Source organism: Python bivittatus, unplaced genomic scaffold (genome assembly GCF_059951505.1).
Source record: "Python bivittatus isolate LINGU-HERP-01145 unplaced genomic scaffold, Pbiv_v1 ctg000050_np1212, whole genome shotgun sequence".
Classification (NCBI taxonomy): Eukaryota; Metazoa; Chordata; class Lepidosauria; order Squamata; family Pythonidae; genus Python; species Python bivittatus.
Window position 1 is genome coordinate 329,755 of NW_028277033.1, and position 27,787 is coordinate 357,541.

At 38.5% G+C, this 27,787-nt stretch overlaps 1 protein-coding gene across 4 annotated transcripts; it reads right to left on the reverse strand.

Moving 5' to 3' along the window:
• Positions 1–567: 567 nt before the first annotated feature.
• On the reverse strand, positions 568–27,772 carry NOLC1 (nucleolar and coiled-body phosphoprotein 1). 4 transcript variants are annotated; one of them, XM_007442687.4, is made up of 14 exons: positions 27,616–27,772; positions 26,528–26,583; positions 23,719–23,840; positions 21,181–21,302; positions 18,845–19,013; positions 16,120–16,235; positions 8,601–8,724; positions 5,635–5,772; positions 4,076–4,165; positions 3,802–3,921; positions 2,649–3,173; positions 1,563–1,669; positions 1,210–1,290; positions 568–984 (listed from the first exon to the last, which is right to left on the reverse strand). In XM_007442687.4, exons 1-14 carry the CDS (start codon positions 27,724–27,726, stop codon positions 826–828), a joined length of 2,040 nt encoding a protein of 679 aa, XP_007442749.1. In that variant the 5' UTR covers positions 27,727–27,772; the 3' UTR covers positions 568–825. The 4 variants fall into 4 exon arrangements, with proteins under 4 accessions (XP_007442749.1, XP_007442750.1, XP_007442748.1 ...); XM_007442688.4 differs by having other exon boundaries at positions 568–980; positions 16,120–16,238; XM_007442686.4 differs by having other exon boundaries at positions 16,120–16,238.
• Between the last annotated feature and the right edge of the window lie 15 nt (positions 27,773–27,787).

Consider the following 27,787-nt stretch of genomic DNA (forward strand, 5'->3'; position numbering starts at 1 on the left):
TCCTATTTGCCAAAAGAAATCTTGAGGAACAACTGTCTTTCCCTGACTCAAATACAGCTAGAACAATGTGTACGAACACAGCTGAAATGCATCTTATCACAGCAAAGTCTCAAAAGGCATTGCTACATCTGGGAAATAAAGCAACTACATACTCCAGAAGCAGAGCAGGCAACTGAACCTAATGAAAATTATCAAAATTCTGTTGGTTACCAACATAAAGAAACAAAAAAAGCATTATATTTGATAGCCATTTCATTATTAGACTAACCTAATAATAGATAAAGTTAAAAGATCTGATCAACAGAAAGAATGAAAAGATGTTTAAAAAGACAACTACAGCTCTATTCAACTCTGTAACCACAATGAATTTGGGACAGGCAGTGATTCTCAGTGTTAAGAGCCATGCTTAAGGAAATGTACTTGGGTTTAGAAAGGACGTGCCTTAATGAAGAAGAGTTTGTTTTATTTATAGGAAAAATTTCAAATATAAGAAAAGACACAATATGGGTCATCAGACAGCAGGAGACATCTGATCCCTGCCATATATGTGAGGCATGAGAGGAAGAATTAGAAAGGTATAAGGTATGTTTATTTATCACACGTTATCAGTTGTGCCATAACATAAAATGACACAAAGTCAGAAACTTCTGAGAAATCCAAAGGACTCAATCCCATACCTCCATTAAGAGTCACATTGTTAAGAATTATCATGTAGAAAATTGGCAACCATCCTCCCAAGTTAAAAACATAAGAAATGAAGATAACACAGTAGATCCATGACATTTCATCTTTTACTTGGGATCCCCTTTCCAATATAGCGGAAGTTTAGTCACTTTCAAATTTGATGGAATTTATCTGTGTAGAGATAGTGCCACCACAATAACTTCCCCTTTTCTTCTTTGTCTTCTCATGTCGGAAGGATTTGCCTTTTGTAAATTTCAGAACATCATTTGCTTTTTCACCCCAGTCACCTGCAGCTCCTTTCTGGGAAAGAGGAGACAATTGGTGATCATTAGCATTAGCATAAACATTAAGCGTAAACATTTTTTATCACTTTGCATTTGTAAGATGCCTAGAGTCTATGGGAGTGGGTAGCTATAATAAATTTAAATAAATAAATAGCAAACACTGCAATTTTGTTACAGGTTGTCCAGGCAGTCTATCAATTCAATTTTGGAGAGATTACTGTATGAAGAATGCCCATCCTACCTTGGCATCAAAGGAATTGTTTGCTACTCGCACATCTATTTCTACTTCCTCTGCTCTTATTCTGCGAAAAGGACTGGATTGCTGAAAGAAAAAGGATACTTGAGGATACTTTGGATTTACCTGCCTAAGATACATCTGATTTCTGCCCACATCCTTCAAAATAACAACTTAGGAATTTTTCTAGTCCAGAAGTTGCTTCTAGAGGTCCCAAACATCAGAACCAGAGATCTAAGGTCACCTCTGACCACTTCATAATATGTCACCTACTTTCAAAAAACCTTGTGAAACACAATTTGAATTCAGGTTTTGCAGTTATGAAGGAAAGTCATAAGATCCTTTTTCTCATTTCTTACCCGCTTTGTTTTTGGGAATGTATGAGGACTTCTGGGTTTCATCTTCTTGATGTCTGGTGTCTCCAGCTCTTGATCATCTTTCCTTTTTCGCTTTTTCTTGGATAAACCTGTTACATTTCACAGGAATATTAAGCTTCCACACAATCATCTCATTCTAAGTAAGCAGCAGTTTAATCAATGCACAACTCAAATGGGGCAGGAAAGGGAGTGTTTGTTATGTTTCATTGGTGATATAAATCAGTGTATGATATGGCTATTCAAAATATCTGTAATCAGCAGGAACTGATTTGCCCAATGTCTGGGTTCATACAACATGTTAAGCAAAATAATCTACTGTGGTTCATAACTTGATGCTGTGCAAAGCAAAGCATGATTAAGCTACAGTTAAAATGATGTTGTGGCATGCTGTGAGCCACTAAAAAAAGTCTTCCTTGACAGACAGGGCTGATGTTCATCTATCATATTAAGTTATGGTTTGTATTTAAAGTAATCTAAAGATAACCTTGCAGATAAACAAAGTATGATAAGTTCAGCCAATTCCTGATTTATATTTTCTCCTTTATTTACAGGTATTTGGTTTAGAGTTATTTCCAAACTACAGTGGAACCTCAGTTTACAAACTTAATTCATTCCATGACTCTGGTTGCAACCCGAATTGGACGCAACCCGAAGGAAATTTCCCCATAAGGTTCAATGTAATTACCGATAATCCGTTCTGGCGTGGAGGACAGGGAGGCGGCTATTGCTTGGAGGGAGAGTCCCCCTCCCTACGACCACGTGTCGGGGCGGAAAATGGCCGCGGACCACGTGTCGGGGCGGAAAAATGGCCGTGGACCACGTGTCAGGGGCGGAAAAATGGCCGTGGACCACGTGTCAGCGGCGGAAAAATGGCCGCGGACCGTGTCACAGGAGGGAAAATGGCCGCATATCCTGTTCATACCCCGAGGCGGAGTTCGCAAACCGAAGCAAAATTTTGAAGCCAGAGCTGGTCGTAACCCGAAAAGTTCGTTAACAGAAGCGTTCGTAACCCGAGGTTCCACTGTAGCTCCATTCTGTTTAATACTTCAGTCATGAAAAGTTACTAACCTCCCTTTGTGGCCTCTTCATCAGAACTGCTACTCTTTGCAGTATTCAGCACTTCAGATGCTGGATTCTTCGACGCAGATGTTTTGCCCACAAAGTTGGCTGAGATTTTGGGGGCTTTTTTCTCTGTTCCACAGCTATTTTGTACTCTCTTCCTCTCTCTTTTTTCAGATATTTTAAACTGTTCATCGCTGGAACTGTCAGAAGAGGTCCCACTATCAGCTGGCCCTTGCTTACTAACAATCCTGCTACGGCCCATGGACAATTTGCTAGCGGATTTCTGGGCTGGCTGATTCTGTTCTTCTTCACTGCTGGAGCTGCTTGACTCAGAACTCTTCGGTTTAGAGACAGGGATGCTGGATTTGGGTGTGGTTTTGAGAGCCTTCGTGCCAATTTTTTTTTTAGGAACTTTCTTATCTTCAAAGCTACTTTCTGCTTTCTTTGCCGGCACTCCAGGAAGTTTTTTTACTTTCTTTATGCCTGTCCTAACTGCAAACTTGTCAGGAATACTGTCAGAGCTGTCAGAATCTAGGAAGGAAAAATAGTTAAGGGACAAACTAATTTGATAGGACTGCATCTTGTCCACACTAAAAGTTCAGATTTATTCTGTGGAAGGAAGTGCACATTCAGAACAACAAATTGATACTGTCAAAAGTACAGTGTCAGTATTTTGAGCCCTGAGAAAATTAAGCATAGTACTTGATACTTTTTTTTTTTAAGGTGGGGAAGCGTAGAAGAGAGGGTGATCACAGGAATATAAGCATCATTGACCAGTTCCTAAAAATTTGTGATACAAAAGCCCAAAGAAATCCTGTGGATGCTCTAATCCAAAAAGCCAATTCCTTCCTTTCTACCTTTCAGAAAGAAAGGAAGTTTTTGCTTTTGGGGCATCAGGATAGTAGAGAAATGGTTGAGAGCATTTAAGTGGCTTGTTTTAACAATTCAACATCCTTTATTGCTTACTTATGGTACATTTTAAATTTAAATTTTGGTAGTCTAAACATGAAGTGTAAGAGAAATATCAAGGATGGATTTTTTTGTTTTGTTATGTTTCTGACTGTAAGTAACTGAAGACTGAACAAAATTCCTGTTCTTCAGACAAAGAATACAAGATATGAAAATGGAAAGCAATTGATTACCAGATTATTTATAGTACCTGAGCTATCAGAGGAGCTGGTCACTTTCTTTGATGAAGCCAATTTAGCAGCACCATTTGCTGAAATGACTTTGGCAGAGGGTCTGACTAAAACATTCTTATCTTCTTCAGAGCTAGAATCTAAATAAAACACACATACTTTTAATTTATACTGGCATATTTAATCTTACCTCAGAGATGTAGTACTGACAGCATTCTGTAATTGGCTGGTTATAACTATCAACAGTATAGAACCCCCTAATACACATCACACATTACATGGCAGGGCACTCGCCTGAATCACTCTCTGAAGATGTATCTCCGTTTTGGATAGAAACAGGAAGAGATTTTGAGGCAAATGTTTTTTTAATTGTAGACCCTTCAGCTAGAGGAAAAAAAATATAAAGGTTTCATTATATTCCCCATGACAATTCCAAGCTAATAAGAGTTCATAAATATGTCAAGTTGGGATCATGTAGCAGTATATATGTACAAGTCCCACTGCAGCCTATAACTACAGCTGTCCTCAGCAGACATAAATTGTGAATAGTTTTTATACACTGCATAAGAACTACATACACTGCTTATGCTTTCTAAGTTCACTATAATATTTAAAGACTATGCATTGTTAATGAAAAATTGCTTTTTATGAGCATAACAATGCACCAATTCAGATGTGAAAAATATATACTAATTAAATCATACAAACATTATCCAGCTAGAATGATGACAACTCTGATAAGAATTTGTTTCTCTTGGATGAGATGACAGAGAAACAAGAATGGATTTACAAACTATGTTAAGCCTATTTTAACTATGATCTGTTGAATAAGCCATGGTGGCTCAGTTCATACATTAAACAAAAGCAGAGAATGTTATTGCAGGTGAATTTTTAAATATTTTTTCCAGTGGCTAAGGGCTGCAGGATGCATAATGAAGTGAAAAGAATAATAAGGGGTATATTTTTATTTTCAGAAGTGTGTTAAGTATTAAAAGCTTGTTGTATTCATTGCTTTAATATCCTACCAAACTTTGACAAAAATATCATATTGTCAGACTGTGGCAAACACAACTTGGGCGAAATCCAGATGCACAAAAAAGAGGAACGCAGGGACACATTTATAGTAAAGCAGTGTAAGCCCACAAAGGCACTGTTCTTACCACCTGCTAAGCCAAAAGCAAACAGTATTATACTCTAGCAAAATGTGTATATTTAGCTGAACATGATTAGTAGCCTGCAACTGTGATTTGGAAATCCCACAATTCTTAACTGATGAAGGTTAGTGGCTGCTTTGGAGGACCTGATTTGGGGCAGTCTGACTGCTCCAATTGCACTACAATGTTTTCTGACATACTGCATGAAACTGCCAAAATCAGCCAGCTCAATAACAGAGCCTTGCCGACTCCTGTTCACCATATTTCTTTGCTTTACTAATGTCCCAATCTCAACCTGCAAAAGGCTAACAAACACCATATTTAGGGTATATGCAAGCATTCCAAACTGGGCCAGTCAGGTATTGTCAGATAATTGTTTTCCTGAGCCCAAAACCCCATTAATGCAAAAAAAAGCCTTTCTTCTTCTTCCTCCTCACATCTATTGCAGGGATGTCTGATGAGCAATATGGTATCCTTTCCTGTATTTGAAATTCCTTCTATAAATAAAGGAACTTTTCTTCATTAAGAAGAATGTATCTACCAGAGGGACTACATTTCTCTCCCATATATAAAGTTTAATTCTTTGCCAAGAATCAAGCAGTTTTACAAGGAAAATATATCTGAAGGAATACCTTGCAAGGATCCCTTTAAATATGCACATCTAGTCAGCTTTATATAGAAGTCTTTTATGAAACATACTTGATGGTCTCTTTGTGGACACCTGCTCTTTTTTCTCACTATCCTCTCTCTTCTTCTTAGAGGTCTTCATAACGGGGTGTTGTGCTTTGCCTTTCCTTGATTCTAGGGCTAAAGGGGGTGGCACAGCACAGTATTCTCCTACAATGAGACGATATAAGATTGGCAGGATGGATATACTGTTATGTATATATATATCATCTATGTCTATATATATCTACAGTTGTGTGAAAAAGAAAGTACACCCTCTTTGAATTCTATGGTTTTACATATCAGGACATAATAAAATTCATCTGGTCCTTAGCAGTTCTCAAAAGTAGGTAAATACAACCTCAGATGAACAACAACACATGATTTATTACACCATATCATTTATTTTACCTAAAGAAAGCCAAAATGGAGAAGCCATGTGTGAAAAACTAAGTACTCCTTACAATTCAATATCTTGTAGAACCACCTTTAGCAGCAATAACTTGAAGTCATCGTTTTCTGTATGACTTTATCAGTCTCACATCATTGTGGGGGAATTTTGGCCCACTCTTCTTTACAACATTGCTTCAGGTTGAATGAGGTTTGCGGGCATTTGTTTATGCATGACTCTCTTGAGGTCCCGCCACAGCATTTCAGTCAGGTTGAGGTCTGGACTTTGACTGGGCCACTGCAACACCTTGATTCTTTTCTTTTTCAGCCATTCTGTTGTAGATTTGCTGGTGGGCTTGGGATCGTTGTCCTGTCGCATGACCCAATGTCGGCCAAGCTTTAGCTGTCAGACAGATGGCCTCACATTTAACTCTAGAATACTTTGGTATACAGAGGAGTTCATGGTCAACTCAATGACTGCAAGGTGCCTGGGTCCCGTGGCTGCAAAACAAGCCCAAATCATCACCCCTCCACCACCGTGCTTGACGGTTGATATGAGATGTTTGTGCTGATATGCTGTGTTTGGTTTCACCAAATGTGGCACTGTGCATTATGGCCAAACATCTCCACTTTGGTCTCGTCTGTCCAAAAGACAGTGTTCCAGAAGTCTTGTGATTTGTTCAAATGCAACTTTGCAAACATAAGCCATGCTGCCATGTTCTTTTCAGAGAGAAGAGGCTTTCTCCTGGCAACCCTTCCAAACAAACCATACCTGTTCAGTCTTTTTCTAATTGTACTGTCATGAACTTTAACATTTAACATGCTAACTGAGGCCTGTAGAGTCTGAGATGTAAGTTTTGGATTTTTTGCAATTTCTCTGGGCATTGCACTGTCTGACCTTGGGGTGAATTTGCTGGGACGTCCACTCCTGGGAAGATTGGCAACTGTCTTGAATGTTTTCCACTGGTGAATAATCTTCCTCACTGTAGAATGATGGACTTTAAATTGTTTGGAAATGGCCTTATAACCCTTCCCAGATTGATGGGCAGCAACAATTGCTTCTCTAAGATCATTGTTGATGTCTTTACTCTTTGGCGTTGTGTTAACACACACCTCAGTACTTGAGACCAGCAAACTCCTAAAACTTTGGCTTTTATAGAGGCAGTCACACTTGCTGGTGATCAATTGATCAAGGGCATTTGATTAGCAGCACCTGGCTGCTATTTAGCCTCTTCATACCTATGGAAGCAGTAAGGGTGTACTTAGTTTTTCACACATGGCTTCTCCATTTTGGCTTTTATTTTGTAAAATAAATGATGACATGGTATAATATGTCATGTGTTGTTGTTCATCTCAGGTTGTATTTACCTACTTTTGAGAGCTGCTAAGGACCAGATGATTTTTATTATATCCTGATATGTAAAACCATAGAACTCAAGGAGGGTGTACTTTCTTTTTCACATGACTGTATATCTATATATATATGGAGACAGACAGACAGACACACACACACACACACACACACAGAGGATGTACCAAAGGTCAGGTCCCATAGACATTACATTTATATAATGTAATTATATGAATTACATTAAATGTTCAAATTGGTTGCCAATTCCTTCTAAACACTTTCTTACTCATTTGACACATGTCCACTGAACATTCCTAAGCACAATAATATTTTCTCTGAAAAAAAAAAACACCACATTGGGATTAGCCCAATAATTGCTACATCCTATATGTGTGTTTGTGTGCATGTGTGTGTATTACAAATATAAATAACAATTAGAACTATATATAAAAATATTACTGATGAAATTGTTCACATGTTTATCACATATTTCTCAATACATTATTTCAGAAAATAAAAAAAAATCTGGAACATATACTTGATTTTTTAAGTACTGTTGAACTGTATATATCACACAGATTTCAGAACAGACCCTGAAACAAAGAAAAATATCCAGAAATTCAGCTCAGGTTCTGTGCTTGTGCCTCCTGGTGAGGCTGTTGCTTGAAGGGCCAAGCCTAAGAATGGCAGTCCCAAAGGGTTGGAGACATTCTTTATGCCTCCAAGAAAATTAAGCATCTTCCTGGGCATTAGAGGGCATAAAAGTTCCATAGAAAGAAAAAAAAATCAAGAGAAATGGATCAAAGATCAAGGATAAAATTTAGCTGGGAGCCGTGGTAGAGAATTGCTTTCGCAAGTAGGCAGGACCAAGAAAATGGTTGGCTCTCTACTGCCACCTGCAGGCTACCAAGAATACTCTGGTTCTTCCTTTGAGCAAGCAGAAGAGGAAAGTGCTAAGGATACCCTCCAGTCACAGTAGAAAAACAACCTAAATACAGCATTGCTTATTTAGCAACAGATATGCTCCTAGCTTTCCATTCCTTTTACCCAGGTTTTTGTAGAATCTGGATTATTATATGTTTACAGGGGAACATGTGCTGCCAGAAAGCAGTTAACATACTGTATACTGATGCAGCTTACTTTTGCAAGCCATCCCAAGATCACGAAGTGATTACCTTCTGTCCAACCCCCAGCTTTCTATCCGCACTGTTCTAGATCTTCATCTAAATTACGAAGTCAGCTTCTTTTAATAACTTACCACGCTTGGGCTTTGAGGCTAGCTTTTCATGTTCTGAACTGCTGCTCTTCTTTACATGCTTGGTTTTAACAGGAAGTGGCTGAACAGCGTTGTTTTGGCAGTGTGGAACTTTCTTCAGCTTATTCTTACAAACAAAAAACAAAGATGCCCCACCATTACTCTAACAAACACTGTTTTGAAGATGATCACCATTCAGAGTGCTCAGTCAGGCACTGCTTATATACAAATGCCAAGCCAGTGACATGGAAAGCTATTAAGGTATTACTGCACAGTGTAAGCTTAGGGGTCAGGAGCTCCCCAATGCCTAAGGGTGTTTTCAGAGTTCTTCCTCATTTGTGGCTGAAATTAAGTGCTGGAGCAGTTTGCTGCACTTTCTGTATGTGCATCATACATTCTTTACCCTTCTCCTCCCACCCCCCATGGACCAACCTTTCCTCTCCCTGCCTGCCTGATGCTCATTCCTTTCATGCCTCCAAGATGGAGTAATTTTAAAATCCAGTAAGGAGACACCCCATTTTCTTGGGCAGTATTCTCTACTATTACCTGTGTTCATGGACCATAGTTAAGTGCTGATGGGAACTCAAAGTCCTGCATAAGATTTTTAATATCAATACTGTTAATAGTATTTTTGAAAAACATATGACTAGGATGATGAAAATATTATCAAAAGCAACTGGGAGAAAATGTAAGATTTAGAGTATTAATAGCTCATTTACTAGAAATGCATTTTTAAAATTAATTAATTGGAAACAAGGTATTGAGGAAAATTTATAATAAATTATCTTAGGACTATATTTTTCCAATAAAGTGGGAATAACAAATACTCAGAATATTAATAATGGGGAATCATGTGGTTGTAAAAAAGACCCTGACCAGTTTTACGTTTAGGGCTCAGCATACAGCAAACGCTGGTGGTGCCTTGCATGGGAGATGGGACCAGTTGCCGGTAACGCGGAAGCCGCGCACGCCCAAAAAAGGCATGAAGCAACAGAAACCCCGCCTCCTGTGCTCACCAGCTGGGCTCCGCTCTTTGAAGGAGGCAATGGCAAACCACTTCCGAAACACCTTGCCTTGAAAACTGCAGGGACTTGTCCAGGCAGTCACCGCAGAATCGGTCACGACTGAGTGCGGATTAAAAAATAAATAAAATACAAACCTGAGGTACTTACTCAAAAGTGTACTCTACCTTTAATTTAATATGCCATAAAAAAAGTGAAAGCAATTACGCAGTTTTATTTAAGTATCTTACTGTTACATAAACAAAGCTCATTTTGATGAAAGAACATAGTCTATGAACTATTTTTCATAGAGAAAAGTAGTTGGGGTTTTCTTCCTTTTAAAAATTTTGTTTCATGCAAAGGCATGAACAAAGCGGTGCTTGGGGCAGGGGTCACAGAGCAGTATTACAAATCATGTGCTCCCTGCTTCTCCTGGATAGAACTTAAGCCACTGCTTGACCTGTTCACATATCAAACAGCAAACTATTTGTTTGCCATTGTCTCAGAATACAGTATATACTATTTAATATTCCAAATAGGTACAGCTTTGGGACTGTGATAACACCATTTCTAAACTACATAGATATCTAAAGTAAACTTGACAGAAATTTTAGTATTTTAATGCACCCAGCATTTATGTTTCCCATAAAAATTGCCAAAAGGTTATCTTTATTTTGCTGCAATTTTATTTATTTATTAAATTTATATAGCCACCCATGTCACATATGTGACTCTGGGTGGCACAATTAAAATAACAAAAACCAAACAATCAAAACCATTACAATACAATTAAAATAGTTAAAGCTAAAATATCCCGAGTTAGCTTGCAGCTTCATTGCTTTTCATTTTCTCAAGGAAAAAACCGTTCATTCTAGTAAATGACTGAGATAGTTTTTATAGTCCCATCAGCATATCATATTCCCCAAAATTTAGGTGGGGGCTACATGCTGATGTCATCTATAATCTAAAACTGTAGAGTTTTTTTCCATGTTTTTGTTAAACAGGAAAACTAGATAGTTGCACAACAGCTAATCAGCAGCATTAAAAGCCATGCATATAGAAGTTATTGTTGCAATGTTTGTGTTAATTCGAAAAGGATGAACAAAACAGTAACCCTGACTTGGGACAAGGAGGGACCCAACATCAAATGTTTACTATGAAAATTCCTTCTAAAGTGCTGTGATAGAAACTTCCAGCGTAGTTTGACTTCTATTGACTGAAGGTGGGGGTTATGCAACCTCCCTTGTTGCTAACAGACCATCCCAGTTCCATCCATGACTGTGCCTGGAACCGAGTACAATCTGAGGCATGGTTAAATTAAAGCAAAGAGAAAGAACTCTCCTTGACTAGGCCTAACTCAAAGTGGAATGTAGAGGCCAAAGAATCAGGACATTTTGGGGAGCCAATTACACCACAGGCAAATCAGCTACTGACTATTTTAGATGTCTGTTTCACCAAACCAGACAGAAACTTCAGGGTAAATACTTTCTGCGGTAAGTAGGGGACCATGAAAATGGCTCAAGCGTGTTTTTATTCTGATTTTTTAAAGTATCTTGATTAGAAGAAAGTTCAAGGTAAGGACTCTAGAGGTCCCTCTGGCCATTTTACAACATCTATGATGTTTCTGCTCTATGTCAGAACTCTGCAAAAAAAAAGTTGATGCTTTTGTTTTTCACAAGAGGCACAAAGGATTGCAGAAGAGCTAAATTAAGAGACTAACAAATGCTTGATTTCCTAGAGCATTAGCCAGCAAATCTGTGGCTGATTTCTAAACTGGCTCCTTTTATTATCTACCTTCAGTCAGATGGATTTCGATCTAAGAATCTGGAAACACAAAGTGAGAATTCCATCATCAATAGAAGGCTAGTTTATCATTATGAGCACCACCTCTCAGTGTCACCTGCGGATGATCTATGTTGGTGAGACAGAAGAAGCCATTCGAGAACACAAGAAAATAAATGTTCCCTACTTTAAGAAGCAAAACAAGAATTGTTTTGAAAAAAAAGCTACACATCTGCCAATCCAAAGACTCTTGGAAGTCTGACATCTCAGGGGAATGGGAGGACTATCAATGAGGAATTTGCATTTCTAAAGACAAATTACATTATTCTTCAGGTTTTAGAGGGCCTGAAAATGAGGGGAATGTGAAGTGGTGGGTCATCTAACTATGGAAAGTATGACTTGCTTCAAAGTACAATGAACTGCTTCAGAAATCACTTCTGAGATGATCCAAGAACAAATGTAAGAAAAATGGAGGTTAGTAATTTTCTTGATAAGTGAACCTTATATATCTCCTTCATTGCAAGATGATGCTGACAGGTAAACAAACCTTCATAAAGAAGAGAGAAGATCCTCTGACTATGTTGAGCATCTCTTATCTAAAATTTGTACCTGTTCAATTTACAACGTCTAATCTTATTTTGCTGTAGAAACTTGTCTGTTGTGTGACTTTTTGGATTTTGACTCTGCTTCTACTGATGTGGTAGGTATGGAAAGCCCTTGTGGCAACTGGAGCTTGCACATATGGGAGCTTGGTTTTATCCTAGGGATCACTAAGTCTATTGAGCACACTTAAAAACAGGAGGTCTTTTTTAGTAGCTAGAGCAGTTTATCTTGTTTCTGAAAACCCAGACAGTCTAGAAAAATATTTTTATTAGGATCAGAAGCAAAAGAAAAAAAGAAAAAACTAAGAAAGAGATACAGCACATTTTATTCTTTTAAAAGAAGAACATAAAAAGATTTGAGGGAAATTAAATGAATAAAAGCAGCTGAAAGATTGTTTTTTATGTATAAAAAGTTGGAAGAGCAATTTAAGAGAAATTCTTTGGAAACACCAAACTCATAGACATAAATGTATACCACATGACTTTTGCTTTCCTAGTTACGAGTAATCCTTTGATTGATGGTTGTCCAGCCCAAATGGAGAATGAAGTGTTCCTGCCACCAAAATGCTATGTATGTTGAGGTACAGCATTATAAGCTTTGTGAAAGTGTCAAGAATTAGCCTTGCAATCTAAAAAAGGAGCACTGGACTGCCCTCTTCCATGCTGAATTTGACAGCATTCTGTCTCAGAAAGAAAGAGAGAGAGAGAGAATGGTTTATTACACTCACAGAGCAACACAAAGTTTTCAGGCATTTAAACGTATCCTATTAAAGAGAATCAAAATTGTTAATTAAAGTTCTCTTTCTTATTATTGAATACAATGACATTTCTAAGTGTCAATCATTTACCACCATTTAGTTTTTTAAATATAAGGAAAAGCTTCCTAATGGTAAGATCTGTACAGCAGTGGAATAACCAATATATAGAGGTTCTCCATTTCTGGAGGTTTTAAGAAGAGGCTAGTCAGCCATGGATGGTTTAAGTGGTTTTCCTGCACACTGCAGAGGGTTGGACTAGATGATCCTTGTGGCTTCATTCAACTGTACAGTTCTAAATCTACCAAATATAGTATTTTTTTAACATGTCCAAATTTACATTGAACAAATCAACATCTAGAAATCTCCCAATTTAGTGCTTTCTTTTCCCTCATCTTAAAATGACTATCCAAAATTAAGGAAGGGAGAGGTAAGGAGAACATTGAAATAGAATTACTCATGTTGCAGTGATAGTGACACTCACATGTACCACAACCTGTCAGGTTAGTTACTGACCACGTCAAAATTTCTGGAAGAAGAAATGGTGGACTGAAGATGGCTTCGTGAAAAAAGCAGAGCCAACGACCACGGCAGAATGAAGAGCCGGAGACTAAACTGGCTCTTTGAAACCTCTCTGGACAACTCAAAGACTGAGTTGAAAGTTGATTTACAAATGACAGGCTACAAGAATGACATGGAAGATGTTACACGGGACATACAAAAGAAACCTGATGTTTTGATAAGTAAAAGGGATATATAAACAATAAACCAAGAGAGTGACCTGGATAATTTTCCCATATTGGATTTAAATTTAACAACAAAACAACAAAAGAAGGTTGTTAAAATTTTGAAGAATCTCATGAAAAGGGACAAAGAAAAAATGAAACCAAGTTCTACGACATTATTTGAATGGACTAAAGATTACGACTGTTAGAAGTAAAAGAAAGGAATATAAAATTGGTTTATTTGATCAAAGTTAAAATAGATATGTTGTTATTTCTGGTAACCCTTAATGGACTTTTGCTGACATCAGGACTGAAATGACAATGCTTTATGGATTTGTTTATAGATAGGAGATGAGATATGGGAAGAAGAAACCATTTGTTGTATTTTAAGAGGAGTGATAAGTTACTAAAATTGTTTATACTTGTATGGAAAGGAAGTACTTCTTTATATATTTATTTTCTTTTTCTGTACTATATTCTTATTTTTCTTTCTTTTCTATTTCTGTTTTTTCCTTTTTTCTTTCTTTTCTGCACCTTCTACTCTTTCTTTTTATTTTTTTTTCAGTTTTCAGTGGTGTAATTATAATCTTTAATAAAATTACTACCCCCAAAAAAAAGTTAGTTACTGACCACATCATATTCCTAACTGCTTATTGTTAACAAATCTCCACTATTCAAGCCTCTGAGCTATTTCCTTAACATGGCAGCTGTTGACTTGAGAGATATTATCTGCTTCTGTGAGTAAATATATGATTCATGGGACACAGTGATTTAGAATAATCAAAAAGCTTTTCATAAAATGTTTCAAAACACTATGATCTAGTTTAACAATCATGGGCAAAAGAATATCATTTAAGGCTTAGACAGGAGCAAATGGGGTTTCTGTGTGGACTTTTAAGTGTTTTTTTTAATCTACTTATACACACTCGAAGGATAATGGTGTGGGGTGTAGGTTGCAGATAATAAATCAGAGAAATAATGTATAATTGTTTTAATTTTATAAAAGAATCAGGATATAATGGTAATAACTGAAAAATCTTGTTACAGAAATTTGTTGAAAGTATTTAAGATGCAGTTAAGATCACACTTAAAACTTCTATTTAATGGACTTCCCTTTAATGGATTTCTAATCAAACTGACAAAATTTAAGTCCAGATGTCCATTAAAAATAACAAAATCCATTACATCAAGGCTCTGCAGATGTTTCTGGGTAGGCACTGGGAAGTTTGGGGGAGTCCAGGGTAGCAAGGGGACAGGCTGGTGGGGTATGCCATGCTATGACATTGGCATAAGCAGTGGTGGGAAGATTGGGGGATGGGGAAGAAAGTAAGGGATAAGTTACACTGACAGATGGCAAAGGTGGTCGACTTGGGCCCTTGCCTATAAGAAATTGCAATGGAGGAAATTAACAGAATAAAATAGCGCACAGAGCACCAAGCCTTGTTGGCTTGAAAGAACCAAGAGGCTCAATGCATTCTTTTTTATCACGCACATAATTGTTGATAGGCCTTTTATGCATGTGCAAACTACAAACATGTGTAGTTTTCGTATTTAAAAGATAGCCCTCTCCCCAAACGGTTCATTAAATTGAGGCTTTACTGTGCTGCATGCTACATGTTCAAAATACGTAGACATAATTAAGAGATAGCAGAAACTAAAACATTCTGGGGATTAAATAATTTTCCTTATTAGTAATCTAAATGAGCTGCAGAGTTGGCTTTTTCCAGACTTGCACAGAACAGATAGAAGATTAAAGTGCAGTCCTAGGCATACTTACCTGGAAATGCAGCCAAATGCATTAATGGGGCTTGTTCAAATGAACAGACATTACAAGTCTTAGATAAATGACAATGGATGGGATTATGACAGGTTATAAACTCTTAATGGACATTATGTGACCAGGCAGCAAAAATAACAGAACATTTTGTGTGCAAAATTGCGCACATCAACTTGAGCCTCTACTTCCACACCTTCATCAATAGATTTCTCAGATTAAACTTCTATTCAAACATATTTTTAAAGCAACAAATTGCCCTATTATACTTTGCAGATTCTCATGGCAATGGTAGACAACGACAATCAAAGAGATATTAATGAACAAAAGATGCTTGCCATAATCATATGCATGGGAACAGCTTATGGAATAAACCAAATGAAACGCTCATCTAGAAAAGAATAGCTACAATTGTGCTATTCATTACTGTGGCCATGACATACCATTTGCTTGCCTATGGGAAGTGTTTATTTTCCATTAAAAAGTTATTCTGTAAACCAGCTTCAGAAGATCACAGTCTTGAAAATATCCATTGTATACATGCATGGAGGCACACACATGTATATAATTCAAGTATATGTAGCACAGCTCTCACTACTAGGTGGTTTTATGTATGTGTGAAAATTAGGAAGCTTTTATTTATATACAGTGCATTCAGAAAGCATTCAGACCGCCTTTACTTTTTTCAATTTTGTTATGTTGCAGCCTGATACTACAATCGTTCAAATTCATTTTTTTTCTCATTAATCTACACTCAGTACCCCATAATGACAAAGTGAAAACAGAAATTTAGTTTTCTATAGGCCTGTAAAATCAACATAATCATCTCCACCAAAAATAAATAATGGATATTTAGCTGTCATACCAAGGACTCATAGCTTACTTTGACAGGTTGATCCTCTTCAGAGCTGGAATCCTCGCTACTACCCGTCTCATCACTGCTGCTACTACCCTCTGCTTTGCCATTGGAAGTTTTGGACATCATCTTAGTATGTTTTGCTGCTAATTGTGAATAAAATGTTTCCATTAAATTGAAACATCCGATAATTAAAACATGTAACTTTACATATACGGTATAGTTTTAACAGTTCCCCCTTTCCTTTACAAATATATCTTTGTAAAGATACATCTCTCTTCCCCTGGGGAAAAAAGAAGGTAATATCCATTAAAGTCTGCAATCTTACAGCTGTTAGTCCAATTTCAACAACTCTTTACTTCAGCACTGAAGGAAGAATATGCTTGAGGATAAAGTAAGTGTAATAGTCTTACTCTGGTATCAAGAGGCATGCTGATCAGCACAAAGCCAAATCTGAAAACTCTGCTTTTTATCTGGCTTCATGTCCAGTTCAGCATTTCCTTCAGTGCTGCAGCAACACTTGAGATATGCTACCCTGAGTTTGAAATGTACCAACTAAAGATGAATTTGATTTTTTTATGAGCAGAAAACTACTCACAAAGCAGATTTTTTCTCTCCTCCCCATTCTTGAAGGATGGGGAATCCTTTTATTAGCAAATAGTTTGGAAAGAAGTGCAACCATCTATGACACACAACAGCCCTACTGTTCTTATTTGGTCAGGTGTGGAATTGTGTGTTACATACCAACCAAGAGGTGCATTTTGCCAGCTAAGAACACAGAAAAGAGCATAACAGTAATGTAGAGGAAGTGGGGAGAGAGGGGGTAATGCACACCAGCCTCACCCTACTCATCCATAAAAAGTACTCCAGGATACCTCTGGATTTTGTTTCAGCCAAAACACAAAACAACAAAAATGTTCTGAGCTTTTTCCTACTGTGGTCAATCTGAAACAGCTTGACAAAACTACCAGAACATGATGATTCACTTCAGGTTTGAAACTAAACATATATCCCATTATGTGTACAGCCCTACTATCTTCCATCATTATTCTCTCCATACCCTCTAATAACATTTTCTGGGGCAGCAGTGAAAAGATCCTGCACCAAAGGTCTACTTACAGAGTCTTTCTACATCAGAACTACAGAACACTAAAAATCTGTGTGCTGCTTCTGAAGTATTTGGCTAGTCCCCAAGTTCTTCAGCAGCAGTGAAGTCTTTGAGATGATAGAAGCCTAGTTCATATATTACATTAGATTTTGTCTGATTCTCTATCAAACTATGCAAATCCAAATTTTGTGGATTGAAAACCATGATTTAGAGTGTAATGTATGTTTGAGCCTATCAAATCATTAAACCATAGTTTAATGCAATCTGAACCCAGGCAGCACCCTAAACAATGCTGGAAGCACTGAGCATGCTTTTGCTACAGTAGATGGGCACTGCAGAGCAGCTTGGATTTGCTGTTTTTTGTAGGCCCATATGGCTACTTCTTCTTGACCAATCTTAAGTGACTGTGGCTTAGGACTCTTTTGCAAGACTCCGTTTTTGTTCTGAATTCTACTACCCTGGATTCAGCAATGCAAGAGCTAGAAGATGTCCTAAGGAACAAAGGAGATTCTCACTGTAGTGATCTAGAAGACTTTATGCATGGCTGTACTAAAAAATGTATTCCTCCCTTAAGTTTCCCTTAAATTGAAACTCCCAAAGAGTCAGGTCCCACATATCTAATAGAGTCAGATTCTACTGAGAAATACTTGCAAGGATGAATCTTTTGAAACTAGCATTTCTAGAGTGCTGGAATGTGAAAAGACCTAACCTAGAAAATCTTCCATATCTGCCTACATTGATCAAATTCATGACCAAACTTTTGTTTTTGAATAATTCCAAAACCTCCTTTCTCCCTATGTTTTCTTCTCTTTTGTTAGAGAAAGATCAAAATAGCCAGTAGCCATACATGGCTTTTGCTCTCTATCTCAATGCAACCTTGACCCACCTAAGGGCAATCCTATTGTTTACTGTTTTTGTTTAGAACGATGTAGCTTGAATCAAGGTCTTTCAATCTTAGTAACAAATATGTGTCCTTTTACTACTCTTTTCAGTGTTCCTTGGTCCACATAACTGCCCAAACCGTAAGATAGGCTGAATCACTTTCTTGATAATTTTGAAGAACAGAAATGCTGAAGCCTAAATTATGATTAACCAGATCTCCAGAAACAGCATCCAAGCTTACTTGGCAACATGTGAAACCAACCGAAGTTCAAAGGAAACCTATTAGTAAACTCTCTATAGTTAAAAATATGAATCATTAGCATTGTAAAACACTAATTCAACCTGTTAAGCACAAGGAATAAGCAACAGTAAAGTTTTGCTCTTGTATATTACATGGATTCACATACAGCTCACATATTGAGCAGGGTTTAAACTTGATAGCCTGAGAGAGAACAAACCCCCCAAAAAATGGTCCCTTCCAAATTTATATTTTAATTATTCCATTTTCAACCCAAGTGCATTGCTGTACATTTGCAGCAATCTTAAATCTTAGGCAATTTATATTCTCCTAGTTCTCTGTCACCCATAAGATTTCCTCCATAAAGAACATGACTAAATTTTTTTAATAAAACATGTAAAATGGAAACAAAAAAATCTCCATCAAAATACATCCACGTCTCCTTTGCTCCTTTCATATACCACTTGAATTACTCACAAACTCATAGCTTGAGCTTCTACTCCAACACTGACTCATGCCGTTACCTGATGTAGAAGCCAGTTTTGTGACTTTTGGGGCTCCTTCTGACTTTGGTGTTTGGTCCTTTGGAGTTTCATCTTCTGAGTTGCTTGAATCTGAACTTGAACTCCTAGATGTCTTCTGGGGCCTTGTTTTTTGGATAGTTGATTTCTTCCCTTGGAGAACTATTCCCTTCTATCAAGATAGGTCAGTATCAGTGTCAATCAATATAATTAGGATGGATCTTGGCTTCAACAGCAGATCCTGGGGGGCAGCTTGTTCAGAACTATTGTTCTTCTTACTCAGCACCTATTATTTTAGGAAAGCTGTGTCACTGAGAGAGGGAGGCACTAACTATTCCTAAATATTATTCTCTCTAGCCTCAGATATCAGTTTATCACAATAATCTTAAAGTGTCAAGAAATCCATGTTTTTCTTGCACATTTGCAACATAAATGATGATCTACAACAGAACATTTCTTAAACATATGTTTAGATAACAGAATGTAATTGCCATCTGATGAATCTTACTATTGGTTCAAATTTATTCACTGTAAAATTTGGGTGAGCAACACTAACTCTCTCTAAGTATCTGAGTATAAATATAACAAATACTGAGGGGTACTCCAACTTCCTTGGTTTCACATTATTTCGTATCCTAAGAGCAACTTTCAAAAATAATTAAGAATCAGAATAAAACATACGTTGAACCAGCTGAAAAGAAATATTTCAAGAAATATTTTCGCTACATTTTGTCATTTTCAAACTCTAACAATATTCATTTCTCAGCATTAACACACAAATCCATCCCCATTCTATTATACAGTGATGATGTTGCTATTCTTTCCTTGTCCCAGGTCTGAAGAAGCCTACAAGCATTAGCTAGATTCTATCATCAAGCATTAGCTAGATTCTATCATCAAGAAAACATACAATTAACCAAGTGCTTTAAATATATCACCTCCCGCTGGGAATCAACCACGCACAAATTCCTCTCATTTGAGGGCCACAAATGAGATAATTTGATATGTAAATCACAAAGGTAACACTTTTTTTCTTCTGCAATTAAACTGTTCAAAGCCAAGATATTTCTACTTCTGCTGTGCAGCACACAACTCTATCCTTATAAAAACACAAAGCCTTTAGAAACAGTGCACTCCAATTTTACCAAAATCATCCTCTACGTAGCTTGATTTATCTCTAATTCTCTACTGAGACTTGGATTAGGAGCTCCTTCAATAGGCACACAGATAAGAACATGCCACTTCAGATATTACTGAAATTAAACTATGGAAGTAATTCATTAGCCCCATTTATTCTTACAGATGGATTTAATTCCTCATGAAAAAAAAAAACATAGCCATTGACTTTTCTCTCTCAATTCAAGCACTAATAATTACGAGTCTGGGGAACACTATCACTGAGGCCAAACAACATGGTCTTGACTTTGACGTACAAGCAGACAGATCTAAAGTTACAAACTATGTTTCAGGGACCTTTTATCACTTTCCCCTCATTATTCCAAACTACTTCTTAAAGATATTTTCTCCTTCATTCAGAAAGGAGTTTACATCAGCTAAGTACTGAAGGAGAATGTGGGGGGCCAAGTTAAAAGCCCTTTACCCCAATACATCTTCCCAGGGAAAACAAAGCACTGGCTCAGCTATACGGATTTAAATTAGGCAGCTATCCCCATTACAAAAACACTTTCCCAGGAAAACCAAAACTATCAGTTCAGCCATAACAACATTTGGAAGGCCAAGGAATGATAATAAGCTGGGAAAAGATCCTGAGAAACAAGCAGAACTCTGGGAAAACCAAAGGTAGTAACTCTTTAGAAAGAAATACTGCCTCTTTGTTCTTTCAAAACTCCATTGTTTTTACAATGGAAAAAAAATGCCCCATTTCCTCACAGTTACATTCAACAACCTCACTGACCTCACTAGGCACATATGTTACATCCAGTGAAATGAAACTTCTACTACAGTACAATGTCTGACCCTTGAACCTGGTGGAGGGAGGCTTAATAAAGCCCATCTAAATCACCACTGCACATGCTCAGTTGCAACCATTGAAGCAATAGCTCATGTCTAGTTGCACTGCCTTCTGTATCAGGATTGGTGATGTATTTTACGGCACCCACTTTTTTTAAAGTACAGAGACTGGACCAAACAGCAGTTACTTATTACTTTTATGATTTCATTGTCTGGATTTATGCATACAACTTATTTGATTCTGTGTTTTTAATTTATTTTATTTCTTTTGTATCATTTTTTAAATGTGGTCACTGATCCTATAAACAAACTCCACAGGTTTTCTCTGTGGAACAGATCTTGAGAAAATAAAAAAAAAAAACACAAACCTTTGCTGGTTTCTTCTCTTCTTGCTCAGAGTCTGTGGAGTCACTGGTGTCATCACTGCTGCTCTCAGAACTGCCATGAGCTGCCTTTATTGGCACTGGGGGCACAGTGACTTGTTTTGTGGCTAGAATTTAAATAACATCATTACTCAAAAATCAAAAATCATCTTCTGCTTTCTAGTGACAGTGATTAGCTAAAGCTGGGACTGTAAATTGTAAAAAGCAAACTTAAAGAACTGCCCAGTTCCCAAGACTCTGGACAGTTTAGAATACAGGTAGCCCTTGCTTAACGACCACAACTGGGACCAAACTTTAGGTTGCTAAGCAGTGCTGTAATTAAGTGAATCACCATGTGGCCGAATCCAATTTTATGACTTTTTGTGACAGTTGCTAAGTGAATCATGTGGTTGTTAACTGAATCACTGCAGTCGTTAAATGAATCACCCGGTTCCCCATTGATTTTGCTTGCTGGAAGCCAGCTGGGAAGGTCACAAATGGTGATCATGTGACCCTGGGATGCTGCTACTGTCTTATGTCAGCTGGTTGCCAAGCACCTGGATTGTGATCATGTGACTGTGGGAGCGCTGTGATGGTCAAAACTTCAAGCACTGGTCATAAGTCACTTTTTAGCGGTTGTAACTTTGAATGATCGCCAAACAAACAGTCATTAAGCAAGGACTACTTGTAATCATGAAATAAAATCCCCATATAAATCCCAACAACCACTGATCTAAATCAATACAGGACAATATAAACATAAGTTATTATCAAAATACACAAAGTACAAAGAATAAGAACAGCAGCCCACGTTTATCATAGAAAACCCGGTCTGTTACTTTGCTTTGAAGCCAGTCTGCTACTATTTTAGCAAGTATTTACCATTCTGCTACGAGTATGGTCACCTTGGCAAACCTCTCCACTAAGTGATACATGAAAGGTAGCAACCTAGTCTTTGTGAATGATTACAAGCTTAAGGCACAGATCTTGGCTGAAACTTCCTTCAGCAGACAAATGCTGCAGCAAGTGGTGCTTTGTTCCTTAGTTTGCTCAGCAAAGTAGCTCCCCAAATTGAGGAGCTCCCCCAGTAGATCCTAGATGAGGATATGCTCCAGATGCAGGAGGAAAACAGGACACCAGATTTACCATGAAATGGCTGTTTTGTACCTATGGATGAAGGCATCTAGAGTTGATTCCCCACGAAGATAGCTTTTTTTTTTTTTTTGCTGCCTTACATTTGTCTTTTATTTTGAACTAGGGAGCCTTTTCTAATATTTGTCAGTTTCTTAACTGACACAGGTAGGGAAGTGCTCTTTACAGCTACCTACGAGCCATGACAGAAATGGTTTTGTCCTGTCTGTCAGAGCAGTGGAAGAACACCTCCAGTCACAGGAGGAAACACAAGGCAAGAAGGGGCTTGTTTCAAATTCTGCCATAGGAAACACTACGGCAGAAAATTGAACAGGTTTCAAATGTTGTTATGTCACAATACAACTCACTCAAAAATTCCAATGGGGTATTTCAAATGGTGCTGTTTTGTTCCAAGCTCAGAACAAAACTTTATTTATTTTGTGCATGCCCTTAAGACCACCCTATTGCATAAAATGTTCTCAGCAAGGAACCATTTTCCTTTCCCATTATTGACAGTTATAGAAAGATAGGAAGGAATTTCCACACCATGATTCTGCAAGAAATCTAATAATGTTGGGTTCTTGGTGTTCTCTGGACATACTACTCTTCCTGCAAGCATTTCATTAGTTTCACTAGTATCATCAGTGCGGGTGAGAAATGGAATTTCCTGCATTTATGGGGTAGCTTATTCTTATTCTACCAGCCTTGATTGAAGTAGTTTCTTCCTTGATTGCTTTTTGGGCAGTACTGAATCTTCTTTGATTGCTCGTTTGTCTGGTACTGAGTCCTGCTTATCCAGGTGCTGCTTAACAGTGTGAGAAGGGTGTATTTCAGTCTGCTTGCTTCTTTCTTTGACCTTTGGTTGCTCCCTTTCTTGCATGATTTATAGATGGAACTTCTCAATATGTCTGTTAATGATGGCTTGTCAAAGTGCCATGGCTCAAGGAATTCTCTTGCATTTCTGGATCTGATTTTGATCTAAGGTGTCTACAGTTTCCCAATTAAAACTGTGGTTGAATGTGTGTGTTCTGAAATTAATACTCATGGATGCATTCTGGCAATTGGAAGATCTGATGAAAACTCCTTCATAATGGCAAACAAGTGTGTGCTATGGTGATGCTGGGACACCATACTCTGAGTCAAAAGAAGGATCAAAGGTGTGAGCAACAGAGGCAATAGAGGAAAACAAACAGCTAGGGAAAATAAACAGAAATTGAGTAATAATTTGTGAGACATTTTATCAGTAATATAACCACTCTGAAAAACAAATTATATCTTTATGTTACATACAGTCTTATCACTGAGGCAGTATAGCAGTCCGCTTCCTAAATTAAGGTTTAGCTTTACCACTGCCTTCAAGAATACAAAGTCAAGTATGAAGCATTACACTAGAAATAAGCCAGCAAGGCTCACCTTGTTTTCTGACTGCAGGTGTTTCATCTTCACTGGAACTCTCATAACTAGATGATTCCCTGTTTGTCTTCTTTGCAGAAGATCCATTTGCAAATGCTTGCTGTTTTTTGGCAACAGGTGATCTGAGTGGATGAGTGAGTGACAAAGTATAAGGATCACTATTCCATATTAAGTTTTAGAGTGTTCAGGAGACATGTGATGTAGCCAGTATGCAAATTTAAACACAGCTGGATGTATCTAGCGACTGAAAAAAAGACGATCTTATGCTCCAATACAGAAGGTGGGAAGAATATGTAGCAAATGAATAAAAACATTCATCTGAATATTCATGCAGATTAAACTAGTCAAGAAGTTGTGATTATATTTATTTATAATATTTTTATCTCAATTTTTAAAAACAATCCCAAAGCAGCCCATTTGAAATGATATTCATAATGCCTACAAGGATAATGCAGTTACTGCTGGTATTTGATTAACCTACACTACCAATATTTTCTGGAAAAACAGAGTTCATACGTGTATACCTCAGAATAATTTAGCATAAAAATGAAACTACTAGTAAATATCCCCACAGACCTTAATTTTACTTCTTTATACAGTACAAATGAAGTATGTCTCTTGTTTATTTACAAATATATGTGCCTTTATAGTAACTATCTGCAATATATGGCTGATAGGTAAAAATGATGTTTTTCACTGGCTACCCAAGAGCAATATACTGCTGTAGAGCATGCATGGTTGGTATTACTACTCAGTTCAGAACAAAATAGCCTAGTAATTAGATGGCTAACAGAGAAACTCATCATGAAGTCATATACAGGTAGTCCTCAACTTATGATGGCAATTGGGACCAGGATTTCAATTGCTAAGCGATGTGGTCATAAAGTGTGATCACATCTCTTAGCGATGGCAGTCCCTGCAGTCCCAGTTGCCGTTGTTAACCAAATCCCACAGTCGTTAGGCAAGACAACTTCCTACTGGCTTCCCACAACTAAAGTCTGTTGGGAAGCCAGCAGGAAGTTGTAAGTCCCAGGCCGGCAGGCAGATGGAGGAGAGATGAAGCAAGGATCAGGGAAGGTGCACAAGGGGGTGCACAAGAGATGTGGGTCAGGGATGGCATGCAAGGGGGCAACACAGATTGAGGAGGATGCACAAGGGTGTGAAGAGGTGCATGAGAGGCAGCACAGTCAGGGAGGGTGACTGTGGGGTGCAGGGCAGGTTGTGGAGGGTGTGTGGAGGTGTGGTGTGGGTGCAGGGGTGAAGGAGGGTGCAAAGGCATGCACAAAAGGTGCAGCGCAGGCCAGGGAGGGTGTGCAAGGGTGCATGAAAGGCATGGCAAGGATCGGGGAAGGTGTGCAAGGGTGTTATGCCGTTGTGGGGGCATGAGGATGCACAGGGGTGCACAAGTGGCCAGCGTGGTGCGAGTGCAAAGGGGCTGGGGGAGGGTGTGTGGGTGGGGAAGACTTACCCCAGTGACTTGCAACCCTCTTTGCTGGCTTCCTCACTGACTTTCTGGGGAAGCCAGAAGGGCAGGTTGCAAATGGTGATCACGTGATCGCAGGGCACTGCAACTAGTTATAAGCGCAAACCAGCTGTCAAGCATCCAGATTACAATCACATGACCACGGGGGTGCTGGGACAGCCAGAACTCCAAGGACTGCTCGTAACTATCATTCAGCGCCGTTGTAACTTTGAATGGTTGCTAAATGAATGGTCATAGGCTGAGGACCATCTGTAATGCTCTTACAACAACAAATGCATACTGCTCAACTGTAAAGATGTGCAAAACATTCTGTAAATAGAGCATCCTGTGCCTTTGCCTGGATCAAATCACATGTGTTTTGTCTGGAATGAGAACCCACAATTTTTTGCCCTGGCATAGACCTGGAATATGTGTTGCAGAAACAGCAATACCAAGATAGTGGCAGCACACAAAGAAAAAGAGCTGGGACAATCAAGAGAAAAGCAGGTGGGCCAGTCAGGTTGTGCCTGCTGCACTTGAATTCAAGCATGGTAGCAGCAAGAAAGAAAAGCATTGGGATTGGGGAAGTTGTTGGTTGGTAGCACAGCGTGGCAATGGAAGATAATTGGAGGCAATTGGCTGAGACAACTGGAGAAACTATCAGGTGGATGGAGCTAAGCTAGGTGCAGAGCAGTTTCAGGAGAAGAAGGAAATGGAATTATTCACTCTGGAAGAGTCATCTGGATTTAGTTGCAGCCAAAACCTGGAAGAACCATATGATTCCAGGTTTTGGTTCAACCACAATGCTGCTAAACTCCAAGCCACAATACATGCCATGTGTAGAACAAAACACATTCTTTGTTCTGAGCATGCTAGCTTCTACTCCATGTATCTGCTTATGGTTGTTCAGTGATGTGGCCCCAACTATGGCACACTTTTGCAGCCATAGGCCCCACTTAAGATTATACATGGGGGAGGCTGCCAATCGTAAAATTAATGGGGTGACATTACACTTGGAATTCTTCACACAAGTAAGCCCTAATACTTATTAGAAACAAGTATTAGGGCTTATTTTACAAATTTGTTATGTTCCCCATCTTCTAGTGGTGAGAAACTGTGTTGCCAGCTTTCAGCAATCACAATCAGGACCCTGAAGGCTGCAAAGAAAGGTTGAAGGTTGCTTATCCCTGATTTAGACTCTCAACGTTTTAATTAATATTACTGGTTTCACATACAGCAGAAAGACTTACAGCTCATGGCAAATTACTGACTAAAAAATTAAGCTAGCCAGTTAAATTGTTTAAAACAGAAACATAAACTTTTCCCTGAAGAAGAGAAGCCACTTACTTCAGCCAATAATTGAAGATATCAAGGAGAGAAGCAGCATTTGGATCTTGCTCAGTCTACAAGGGAATCATGATGAAAATGAAAATAATTGAAAAAAAATATGAACATAAATCATATTTTGAAAGTGTTTGAAAAAGTTCAGCTTAGAGGCACACATAACAATCCTGTCTTCTTGCAAACATCCTATATCATGACTACAGAGCTGTTACATAAAGCATTCTCCCCACATATAGTGGATTTAACAATAAAGCATTTCATCTATTTAAAGGTCACCACTGTTTTTCAAGTTAAACATTGATAAAAGCTGTTAAACAGATCATATTACAATTTGCTTGGCTTACTACACCAAATGCATAAGCAAAACAAGTAAAGTTTGTTAATTTGCTATCAGTAACATTACTATTACTGGTAGAAAGAAATTATATCTGGCAATGTAATACTTTCAAAAATTTTATTTGAAGAACTAAGATTTCTTCTAGGTTTACTTTTTAAATTATATTTTTAAAAGTAAAGAGCTACCAGTTTAATGCATATTGTTCTCTACGAAAACCTCTTTTAAGATTCTTATAAGAGCAGTACAGAAACAAAGATATACAAGTAATACTGCATACAGTGGTAGTAGTAATAACGGCAGTAGCGTTATTTGCTACACGCTTATACCTAAGTAAGGGCAGTACAAAGAGACAACAATAACACAGGGGCGAGGAAGGGTGTAACACTCTAGATCCTGAGGAATTTTCCCTCCAAGCAGCTTGTAGCTTGAGTACCAGCACTTCCACGTGCAGTAAGGCTGTGCGGCCATAATGCTTCCGTTGAGGTATCAGCTAAGCTTCCAGAAAGCCTGCAATCTGCCTTGTCAATATCATCCAGGCTCCCTTCTTCCTCCCTTCCCCGTGGGAACATCTGCCCTGCCAACAACCACGTGGACTCCGGCCCGCCCTGCGAATACGCCGCGCAGACCTCCCACGGCCTTCCCGAAGCTGCGGCGGGGATTCCCCGCTCTGCAGCCACGTCGGAAGGCGCCCTTTCAGGGTGTCCGCGCACACGCGCGCACGTCCAGGTCTGGGTGTCCGCCGCCTTTGCCTCACCACTCCAGCCGCTTTCCCAAAAGCCCGCGCCGCCCCATCGAAATGGTTTTGTCGCAGGAAAGCAAGCACCAGCGGGAACAAGTCACTCGGCACCGCGCACCCCGACGCCATCTTCCCACCGGAAGAGGCAGCCTCCGCGCCGGACGCTCTTCTTCGGGGGGAGAACTTAGAG